This window comes from Trichoderma virens, assembly GCF_000170995.1.
Source record: "Trichoderma virens Gv29-8 chromosome Unknown TRIVIscaffold_31, whole genome shotgun sequence".
NCBI lineage: Eukaryota > Fungi > Ascomycota > Sordariomycetes > Hypocreales > Hypocreaceae > Trichoderma > Trichoderma virens.
The window spans coordinates 1-11,328 of record NW_014013718.1 but is presented as its reverse complement, the minus strand read 5'-3'; the positions used below and the strand labels follow the sequence as shown (position 1 = coordinate 11,328).

The 11,328-nt window shown below is 34.6% G+C and overlaps 4 protein-coding genes across 4 annotated transcripts; 2 read left to right on the top strand and 2 right to left on the bottom strand.

Annotated features, from left to right (window-relative positions):
* Positions 1 to 2,883: 2,883 nt before the first annotated feature.
* Positions 2,884 to 4,767, top strand: TRIVIDRAFT_170440 (uncharacterized protein; the record flags this gene model as incomplete). The annotated part of the gene is made up of 2 exons (XM_014100798.1): positions 2,884 to 3,286; positions 3,375 to 4,767. 2 exons carry the CDS (start codon positions 3,056 to 3,058, stop codon positions 4,641 to 4,643), a joined length of 1,500 nt encoding a protein of 499 aa, XP_013956273.1.
* A 386-nt stretch (positions 4,768 to 5,153) lies between these two features.
* On the bottom strand, positions 5,154 to 5,806 carry TRIVIDRAFT_78735 (uncharacterized protein; the record flags this gene model as incomplete). Its single annotated transcript, XM_014100797.1, has 3 exons — positions 5,154 to 5,278; positions 5,348 to 5,513; positions 5,573 to 5,806. 3 exons carry the CDS (start codon positions 5,804 to 5,806, stop codon positions 5,208 to 5,210), a joined length of 471 nt encoding a protein of 156 aa, XP_013956272.1.
* A 504-nt stretch (positions 5,807 to 6,310) lies between these two features.
* On the top strand, positions 6,311 to 7,171 carry TRIVIDRAFT_151220 (uncharacterized protein; the record flags this gene model as incomplete). Its single annotated transcript, XM_014100796.1, has 1 exon — positions 6,311 to 7,171. One exon carries the CDS (start codon positions 6,311 to 6,313, stop codon positions 7,169 to 7,171), a length of 861 nt encoding a protein of 286 aa, XP_013956271.1.
* A 246-nt stretch (positions 7,172 to 7,417) lies between these two features.
* Positions 7,418 to 9,242, bottom strand: TRIVIDRAFT_53690 (uncharacterized protein; the record flags this gene model as incomplete). The annotated part of the gene is made up of 2 exons (XM_014100795.1): positions 7,418 to 8,119; positions 8,208 to 9,242. The coding sequence occupies 2 exons, from the start codon at positions 9,240 to 9,242 to the stop codon at positions 7,418 to 7,420; spliced, it is 1,737 nt and encodes a 578-aa protein (XP_013956270.1).
* Between the last annotated feature and the right edge of the window lie 2,086 nt (positions 9,243 to 11,328).

Sequence of the window (11,328 nt, the reverse complement as noted above, 5' to 3'; positions counted from 1 at the left end):
ATTGCTTTTTAAATTTAGGAAAGTTAGGAAAGTTAGCTTTCTAAAGTAATTTAAGGAAAGCTAGGAAAGCTAGCTTTTTATTATAATTTAAAATATATAACTAAATATATAAGTTTATATTTATATTACTTATTTAAATAACTTAAATAGTTAGTTATAAATAATAATGTTTAGATTAAATTTATTTAATATTTTTTATTAATTAGTAATATTATTATTTATATTACCTAAACGTTTAGCTTAGTTTATCCGCTAATATAAACTAGAATCTAAGTTTATCCCTTAGAAATCCTAACCTATATTAACCTATAGGTTTATAATTCGTTATAAACTTAGTAACTTAAATATTTAATAAAATAAAAAAGCTATAATAAAACAGAAAACTTATAAAAGTTTATTAAATATTTTAAATATTTAAAAAACTTTTTTAATAACTTTTACTAAAAACTAAATTTAATAAAAAAAAGTTAAAAATATTTTATTTAATAATATTAACTATAAAACCTAAGATTATAAAATTAATTAAATTAAATAATAATATTATAGTTTAATAAACAGCCTTTACTTTTTATACTTTATATTCCTTATATTTAATTTATTTTAACTTTTTTAAATTATTAATACTATAAATAATTATTTACTTTATTTTTTTAAACTATTTATATTTATAAATATAAAAACGCTTTATATAAATACAAACTTTAAATTATATTTCCTTTACTTTTTTTAACTTTTTATTTAACTTTTAATAATAAAATATAATTTTATATATTTATTATAAAATAAAACTAAATATTTTATAATATAATTTTTAATTTCATATATAAAAAACATTAATAAAAATTTTCTTTAAAAATAATATATTTATAATTTTATTTTTTATAATAAATATATAATTTTATAATAAAAATAAAAATTTTTAATATAATATTAATAAAACCTTTATATTTTTTTTTATTTAAAAATACTATTATTATTATACCTTTACTTATAATTAATTATAATAATAAAATAAAAAACTAAAAAAAAAAAAAAAAGTTAAAAAATATTTATTAAAAAATAAAAGTAAATATTTATATATTACTTTAATAAAGTCTTAAGGATAAAACTAATAAAAAAGGAAAATTATATTATAACTTAGCTTTTACAATTATAATAATAAACCTATAAAATAAGTAAAAATAAATTAACTATAAATTAATTAGTTAATTAACGCTATTACTTATTTAAATAGCTTAAATAATTAGTTATAAATATAACGTTTAAATTAAATTTATTTAATACTTTGTATTAATTAATAATTATATTAATTATATTACTTAAACACTTAGCTTAGTCTATTTGCTAATATAAACTAAAATTTAAGTTTATTCTTTAAAAATCCTAACTTATATTAACCTATAGGTTTACAGTTTATTATAATTTTTTTTATAAATTTAATTTTTTTTTTATTATATATATATTTTTTATTTTTTTTTAATTTTTTTTTATATATATTATATATTTTTATATTTAAAAATAATTAATTTTTTTAATTTTATTTTATTTTATTTTATTTTTTTATTTTTATATATTCTTTTTAAATATATATGTTTTTTATATAAATTTAATTATATAATTTTTTTTTTTATAAAAATAAAAATAAATAAAAAATAAATAAAATAAAAAGTAAATAATAATATTATTATTTATATTTATATTTTTATTTTATTATTTATATTATAATATTATTTTTATCTTTTATTTTTTTTACTTTAAAGTATTAATTATTTATTAAATTATATAAAGCCCCCTATATATATTAAGCTATACCCTTTTATTTTTATACTTTAGTATATATACAGGCTTTATTTTTATTAAGCTATAGGCACAGCTTATTGTAGAATAACAAAATAGGATTTTATTAAGCTATAGCTATAGCTTAATGTAAAATAATAAAATAGTGTTTACGCTATAGGCCTACTATTGCAACTATAAAAACTAAGTCGTAATAACTTTAATATTATAAATTAAAAAAAAATACTAAATAAATTACATTTTTAATTATTAAATATATAGTTTCTTTTAAAAAAAACTTATACTTAATAATCACTAAGTATATATTAACCCTATAGCAAAAGTATAAAGGGTGTAAAGGGTGTAAATCTTACAGTAGTCGTCGCTGGGCCAAATAGAGTCGTACGCTAACAATTTCACGCAATTTACTAGTAACGTTCAAGTAGTAATCTCGAGCCATTTACACCCTGGTCTTCTGTAACTCAAGTTGGGAATTTCTTGTTCCCCCCTGTATATACAAATCCCTTGGTTCCTTTAGCCCCCAAAATAAGATTCCTGCTCACAGGTGCACTAGCATGGTATCAGCATGGCATCAGCATGGCACCAGCATGGGGCGATGGCGAGGGTTTCCAACACAAGACCCCTACTTTGACGCCCACATTGCATAAATCGCTGCTATGCACCCTTGTCCCTTGCCAAAATGGCTTACTCTCCGCATACAACTGTGTGGTACCTTGCATTCTTCGACGATTTCCCTAGAGGATGCAGACTGCCCACGTGTTGGTGTAGCACTCTCTGTGCGCCGTCCTATCCGGTGAGATCGCCTCGTTCATCCTAGCCAGCGAGGACAAGATGCCGGTATAGCCATGGCAAGCCACGGCTACTCCGTATATCTATCCGATTTTGGTGCTGGCTGTGCTGTCGTGTGCCGCGTCAGCCCCCTGAGCAAATCCTTCAGCTCCCTGAGCAAATCCTTCAGCTCCCTGACTAGATCCTTCAGCTACCCCTACCTTATCATTGTCGCCTCCGTTGTATTTAAACCAGCTGGCTCGGGAATACTTGCCATATAGATATTTATTTGTAATTCTGCCATCGAGACTTTCATTTATTTTAAGCTATGTCTTTGGCATGAAATTATAATCTTCACGAGTACATGCCTCTCTAAGCTACAGGTGGTGGACATTCTTTTTTTTTTCCCTCCCAGCTCCTTTGGTACATAATCTTTACATTACTCCATCGTTTCCCGAGTATCTTCATTTTCTATTCACTTCACAACAATATGAGATTATCCACTGGGCTGGCCGCTGCAGCCTTTCTGCTGCACGGCGTACTAGCGATCTCTCCGGCGCAGGTTCAGCATGATCTTGGTGGTTGTCTTTCCAACACAACCACCATTTTCGATGCCAGTAGCACTGAGTATGCGAATGCGACGCATAGATGGGACACACTAGCTTCACCAAAGACACAAGTTATTATAGAAGTTGGAGAGGAATCCGACGTGGCCAAAATCGTATGTTATATATCCTTTGGGGGGGGGTCTCCCTCCCTGCCAAAACCTAGAGAAACAGTCACTGATCAAGAACCAACTTCAAAAATAGGTGAAATATTGTAACAAGAAGGGCATAAACTTTCTGGCATATAATACTGGCCATGGATCTACTGTGACGCTGAGCAGATTCGATGGCATTCAGATCAATCTTGTTAACCTCAATCAAGTCACCATCCAACCAGACGGCAACTCAGTTTGGGTACAAGGTGGCGTGCGCTCCGGGCCGGTCAACAGATTCCTCTGGGATAAGGGATATGTAACAGCCACAGGTGCCTGTGACTGCGTTGGTTTGGTTGGAGCCGCGCTCGGTGGCGGCCGTGGTCGTCTCCAAGGGCAATTTGGGATGGTATCTGACTCTGTTCGCCAGCTCAACGTCGTGCTGGCCGATGGGTCTCAGATCCGTGTTAACGCATCGAGTCATTCTGACCTTTTCTGGGCGATGCGAGGTGCCGGTCACAACTTCGGCATTGTTACCAGCATGGAAGTGAGCATTCATCCACGTGGGCCATCGACTTGGCACTACAAAAATTATCTTTGGACCAGCGACTATCTCAAACAAGTTTTTACCGCTATCAACACTCTGCACGCGACGCTTAAGAATGGCACCGACACTACGCCAATCAACCTGGGCAACGAGAATGGACTGTTTCTCTACCAATCGTCTGTTGATGCCAAGAGGCCTCTCATCTCTTGGCAGTTTTCCTACCGTGGATCTGCTGCCGATGCTGCCAAGGTTTTGGCGCCCTTTGATGCCATCCCTGCCGTGAGCACTGATTCCGGTGATGTGCCATATCCAGAAGTTGCGCACGCACAAAATGTTGGCGAGGACGACATTGCCTGCAGCAGCAGCTTAGCGAGACTCATCACGACCGCAGGATTGAGCACCTACAACCTGACAGCGGAGCAACTTATCATGGATTCATTTACTAAACGGATTGCTGAGGCCCCGCAGCTAGCACCCTTGACGTTTATTATTCATGAAGGGTACCCATCACAGGCTGTAACCGACAAGAACCCTGCTGACTCTGCTTTCCCTTTCCGCGCCGATTTTCATCTCACGCAATTTCAGGGTAACTTGGCCGCCAACGCAAGCATTCAAGATCAGCAACTCATGTTACAATGGTCCAATGAGGTTGTTAATATCTGGAATGCAGGCGAACCTGGCCGTCTTCCCGATGCTTATGTCAACTACGCCAGCGGCAACGAGCCCGTAGAGCAATGGTACGGCCATGAGACTTGGCGTATTGATAGGCTACGTGGCTTGAAGGCAAAATACGATCCCACGAATCAGTTCCGGTTCTATAACCCTATCATCTAATTTTCGTATAATCCTTTCTATAGATGTACATTACACGTTGTTCTCCTGATTAGTTTTCAGGTTCAGAGGATTTATTTTATTCTATAAACTCACCTTTTCTAAATAATTGAGAGATTATAACCAGCTTGAATGACTTTTCATTAGCTATTATTGACAGTAGTATGTAAACATAAACATAAGTTAAACCAAAAATAAGGCAATCGTTGGCCTGCACAGCAACTTTAAATTCTGTACCAATATTGTATGTAATACTAGAGATGAAATTTAGCTCAACTGACTAGTGAATAACCCGCTGCTGTTTATAATATGTGTATTTTGTCTTCTCGTATATATCTATTTGGTAACTTGACGTAGTAGCCCTGGGTAAGCTTCATGTACAATATGGACAGTTCAGCAGAACAAAGACTGCATTCAGAACATTTCATTCCCACAACATCTGATCAGAGAGATACGGCATTTCTCTTGTTTCTATATATATATGTATGTATATATATATATAAATTTTTTTTTAAAAAAAAAGAAGGAAAAGGAAAGGAAAGGGAAAAAAGAAAAGATTGCAAAACCTTATTTTTCAACGGCCTTTGCAAGATTGGCTAAGGCTTCACGGCGCTTCACGTGGCCGTCAAGCACAACCTCTACATCGAGGAGATACAGTTTCAGTACCATTCTTGACATTTGACATGGTCTTGCAATCGCTCACTTACCTGCACTTGCATCGCTGGAATAGTGCCCGCTCCACTGTACAAATGTTTGTCCCGCAGAGGATCCGCTTGTGATTGGGAACAGCCGGATCACACTCAGCACACTTGTGTAAGGAAGCCCCCACGGCTCACATTTCAAAATATTGAAGGACATGTAGTGCTTAATATTCTAGTCATCCCGTCAGCCAATTACTGCTCTAGGCGGATTTTATATTGGTTCAATCATACCGAATATTCCTCCTCCTGCACATCTAAGGTATACCCCTCATCGAACGTCCAGCGAATAATGTCTCTATCATCGTTCCCTCCAGCAGCAGGTGGAAGAATATCCGTATCTATAATGCCCTGGAAGAAGGTTCCGAACTCCTTGAGCCGAAGAAGTGGCCATATTGTGTCCAGAGGCGCATTAATCACAGCCGACTCTGTAACAGAGGTTGAAGTGAGCTTTTCAGTCGATTCCATTTGCTGTCAAGGTAAAAAGTCAGCCAACTCAAGAAACGGTTGTTGATGTCGATGTGATGACGCAATTATGTTGTGGTTGCGCAATTGTCAAGAAATTGCATCTCAAAATAGTATTAGTTTTGAATTATTATAACTAAATTCAATTGACTTGCTAATTCTCTTAAATTTGACTTTACTATTAATTTTCCGCCTTGTTTTATTTTTATTTTTTGTTTTCCGAGAGATCGAGTCCAAGTTTTGCACCGTCAACACCCTCAGCACCCTCAGCACCCTCAGCACCCTTCACCTCGCTCTTGCGCTACGATAGCCCTTATGTAAGCACGTCGACCTAAAGGCAACGTTTAGAAAAACCGCGTAGATAACTTGCTTTTTTCATGTATTTAGTGTTTTTGCGACTTTCTTAGTAGCTTACCAACCACTTACTTCTCCTTAGAGATACCAACAAAACAAGTACTTGATCACAACATTTCGTATGAGCCCAAGCGTCATATTCGTCCCGTCACAATGTCGCAGTTCACGCCGCCCTCAGAAGTCGAACTACGGGAATGGGCTACCGGGAAAGCCATCATAATCACTGGAGGTGCCCAGGGAATTGGATTTGGTGTGGCCCAACTGTTTGCGAATGCTGGCGCCAAAGTGGTGATTGCCGACATCGATGAAACTGTTGGCAAGCAAGCTCAGGAAAGTCTCGGAAGCAATTCCCTGTTTGTACGATGCAATGTAACGAGTTGGAAAGACCAAGTTCAGCTTTTTCAGACGGCGATTGCCAACTTTAATCGCATAGATTTGGTAATCAGTAATGCCGGCATCAATCCAGAGCTAGTACCGTCCAATGGCTCAAAGTATGATTATCTTGTCGACAAGTATCGCGACGGCGAGTCTGACAAACTAGAATCACTGGAGCCACCTATCACAAGTGTTTTTGACGTAAATATCACTGGTGTGCTCTACAACTTAAGACTGGCGATGCATCATATGATTGCTAATGGCGGTGGTCGGATCGTCGTCATGGGTTCCGCCGCGTCCTATATGGGCTTCGATGACCACGCACTCTACTGTGCTTCCAAACATGCCATCTTGGGACTTGTTAGAGCTACTTCTTTAAGGAAGGAATGCACAGACAACAACATTTCCGTCTCGGTCGTCGCACCCTGGGTGACACAGACAAGAATGACACAGGCCTTTATCGATCATTTACCGACGAGCATATCCATTTCCTCTCCCGGGGATGTAGCCGCAGCCATTGCTATTTCAGCAACGCAACCCATTGAAAAGATTCGTGGAAAGAGTATATGGGTTCAGGGAAAGACATATACAGAGGTGGAGGATGTTATTACCGCTTGCCAGGGAAAACTCATCCTATAGATGTGCTCCATGATAAGCTCCAGATATGATTCAGTTGATACTCAAATGTTCTAAACAATGATGACAAGCATACTATAATACATACGATTTTATGGAATAGTGCCATCAATTTTTCTTTTATTACTAGCTAGGTACGCTAAACAGATGTCCCACCAGAGAATTTACAACTCTTATGATTCAGAATCAAAATATATTCTAGTGCCGATAGCGCGATGATGCGTTATAAAGGGCCTTCTATGCAACAGCTCACGGCCTGCTAAGTGGAATAGGATTAATATAACATTGCTGCGGTGCGTGAACCAGTTTATCAACGGCACCATAGCCACTCAGCTCTTCCGGGCAGGCTTGAAAGTCGAATGACCAAATGAGTAAAGTGAGGAAGATCTTCATCTCTACATAAGCCATCTTCCGCCCGTAGCAGCCGCGCTCACCAAGGCTGAAGATCAAGAGCGGGCCAGCACTGTGATCAAATATGATCTGTCCATTCTCTTCAATAAGCCATCTCTCTGGATCAAAAACTGCCATTTTTGTGGGATCCCAATGGCAAGCCTGATCCTTGCCCTCCTGGGACGATGTGCTCCGCACCGCATCGTCAATTGGGAAAGCAGCAGAGAAGATACTAGGTCCATTACACATAAAGAACACCTCGGTGTCTTTAGGCACAAAGTGGCCAAGAATCTCGGTGTCTCGGATTGAGGTTCGAGTTACGGCTGCTTCAGTGAGCGAACAGCGAAAGATTTCCTCCACAACGGCATCGCGGTAGTGAACGGGGCTGTTGAGGATTTCTTGGTATGTTGGGAGTCGCTTCTCGGATACGGCGTTCGAGTGGGCGGTGTGTAGTGCCTTTCGCAGCTTCTTTTGCACATCTTGGTGGTCTGCCATGAATTTCAACGCCCACAGAATGGAAGTGGATGTGGTATCGTGGGCAGCGATCAAAAGACCAAGAATCTATAATACATTTTCATGGTCAGCTATAAATTGAGATATGTACCTCAGATCCTTTTATGTCTAGCAAGGGCAAGATTCCTTCACATACCTCGTCATATATATCACGAGAGTGAAAGTTCCTCTGGCGACCTTCCTTTTCAGCTGCCACTGCCTCTCGTCGCAAGAAATTGTCCACCGCGCACTGAACATCTGTCTTGGTATCAAATCTTCGTTCCGCGTCATTTACCTCTCTCTTGATGAATTCTTCCTTAATTTTAAAGGCACGTTTCATAGCCGATGTCTGTCTGTACATCCAATGTGCTAATGCTGGCATGGGTGACTTTAGACTAGCTTCTATACTTTGCGTAAGGGTCATGACGGATTGAACGGTCAATGGGCTGTCGGCACGCGGCAGTTCTACTGGCGAATTCGAATTTCCAGGCAATGCTATCTTTTCCATAGTGAGAAATAGGTCCAACTGTGCTTTAGTAGTGCTGTTTGCTGAGTCGTCTCCGAATATGAGGGCCCATATGGCATCCAGAGCTGCATAGTGCACATCTTTGATAACGCTAAAGGCGTGCCCGCTTGCGAGACGCGCCTTCTGTTCCCAGACATGGATGACATCTTGGCAGACGTTATGAATATGCATAGCAGCGACATTGTTAAGAAATACAGGGCTCATAATGTCTTGTATCAGGCGACGGTGCTGCTTGAATCGAGGTGTTGTTCTCATGAAGATGTGACTCTCTGGCATCACGCCACCGGCAACATCCTTGAACCAAACGGATTTGTCAAAATCCTTTGTGCGGCGCACTAGACAGTCATAGGACTCTCGAAAGTCAGAGACCACGATCCAAGGGTTGGAGAGTGGCCTGACAAAAACCTGTACTACAGGGGACTGAAGCTTGATATTTTGTTCAACCATCCATGCGTACATCTCTTGAGTCTTGGACGTGTACTCAACCATGGAAGTAGCATCTCCGAAGATGGACTTGACGGCATCCTTGTTGTATGGAATTCCAGGAATCGGCTTGGGTAATGCCCACCGGTAGCAGAGGTAAATAATGCCTGGTATACTAACAGACAATACCAAGTAGGAGGTTGTATCGCCGTCAACAAGGAATCGAGGAACGATGCTTTCCATGGCGTAGTTGACAGCTCAACGACTACAAAATTTTAACAAAAAATTTGGAATATTCCGAAGAGAAACACACAAAAACAAAACAAAAGGGGAAATAAAATAAGGAACCGTCTATTGCATAGCTATGCATGGGTAATGAGCACTTAAAAAAAGCTGATCCTATGGCTAAGTGTGGCTAAATGCTAATTTCAGCAGAAACTTCAAATACTTACTATACTATAGTATATTGCATACCAAAGATAATATATAATATATAAAATAAAATAATTAAAAACTAAACCACTATACATTATAAATGATAGGTTATGATAGGTATTACATTTCAGGGGATTTGATATTATAATTTAGTGATTGTAGTGCTACAATACAAGGGCTTAGCACTGTACGTTTTTTTTTTTTAACTTTTCATATTGCTAATTTACCAAGATAGGTAACTTAATAACAGCCACACGACCCAGTGTTTTTGGGTGCTTATTACCTAGGGACGACTATGCAATAGACGGTGCCTAAAATAGTTATTTCCAACCCTACTTTATTCAACGAGTGGGAATCCATTTAATCTCCACTACATCCACTATTAACACCATCTGCACCTCATACACCCCTCCAGCATTAGAAACCCACAGCTTTTAGTGCTGATGCACCGCAATCCAAACGAACCAACAAACAGGTATGACACCACTCCATATTAAGAGTCATATTCAATTTTTGATGACAGTGATGATACTTGAGGTTTGGTACTGGATTAGAGGAGGGAAGGTAGCTAGTATTCAGCCCTTAAAGTGGAAGCGGCGTTGTCACGGCCTAAACCAACGGAAGTACGTACTACAGTAAAACTATAGGTAAGCGCAACCAATAAGAGCCTAGTTCTCCCTTTTTTACGCAGGTACATACTATAAGAATTATAAAAATAGCTTTATTCTTACAAATATAATAATATAAGCCTAAATAAAAATAAAAAAACAACTAAATATATAAGTTTACTTTATTATAATTATTTAAATAGTTAAATAGTCAGTTATTAATAAAGTATTAAAATTAAATATAAACTATATTTTTTATTTTATTTTATATATTTATAATTATAACTATTTAAAAGCTATTTTTTATTCTCTTTATTAATATAAACCTATAACTTAGGTTTATTACTTTAAGAATCCTTACTTTATATTAAAAATAAAGATTAAAATATTATATATTAATAATTTTTATTTAAAAAAATATTAATTATTTTTTAAATAAAAAAAAATTACTATATTTAAATTATTTAATAATATTAATACTTTTATTATTAACTTTAAAACTTTTTAAATAAATAATAAAAGAAATATTATTATAAAAAATATTCTTAATATTATTAAATTATTTAAAAATAAAATTTTAATATTTATTTAAAATATATTTTAATTTAATAAAATATTTATAAATAAAATAAATATAAAAAACTTTAATAAAATTAAAAAAATTAATAAAAAAAAATAAGAAAATCTTAAAACTTAAGTATTTAAAACCTTTTATTAAAAAACCTAAAAAAATTAAACTTTTTATTATAAAACTTTAATATTATATTTAATATTTTTTATAAACTTTAATAAAAAAATTTATAAAAATTACTTTTATAGCTATTTATTTTAAAAATATTATAAAAAATTACTTTTAGTTTTTTTAAAAAGATTATAAAGTTAATAAACTAAATAAAAAAATAAATTATAAAATTATAAAAATATATAAAAATATTAAATTTTTTAAAAAATAAATTAATAAAATATTTATAAATATAAAAAAATAATATACTTTAGAAAATAAATTAATTAACTTAAAGTAAATAAAAAAATATATTACTTATATTATTAAATTTAATAAAATAACTATATAATTAAAATAAAATAATAAACCTTTAAAAAAAATATTTTATAATAGATTTTAATATAAAGTAAAAGAAAAAATTTATAAATACTAAAAAAAAAATACTACTTTAATAAAATTTTAATAAAAAGCAGTAAATTAAAATAATTTATTTTATAAACTTAAATTAAAAGAAATTATTATAAATTATAAAAATATTTAAAAATATAAAAACTTTAATTAT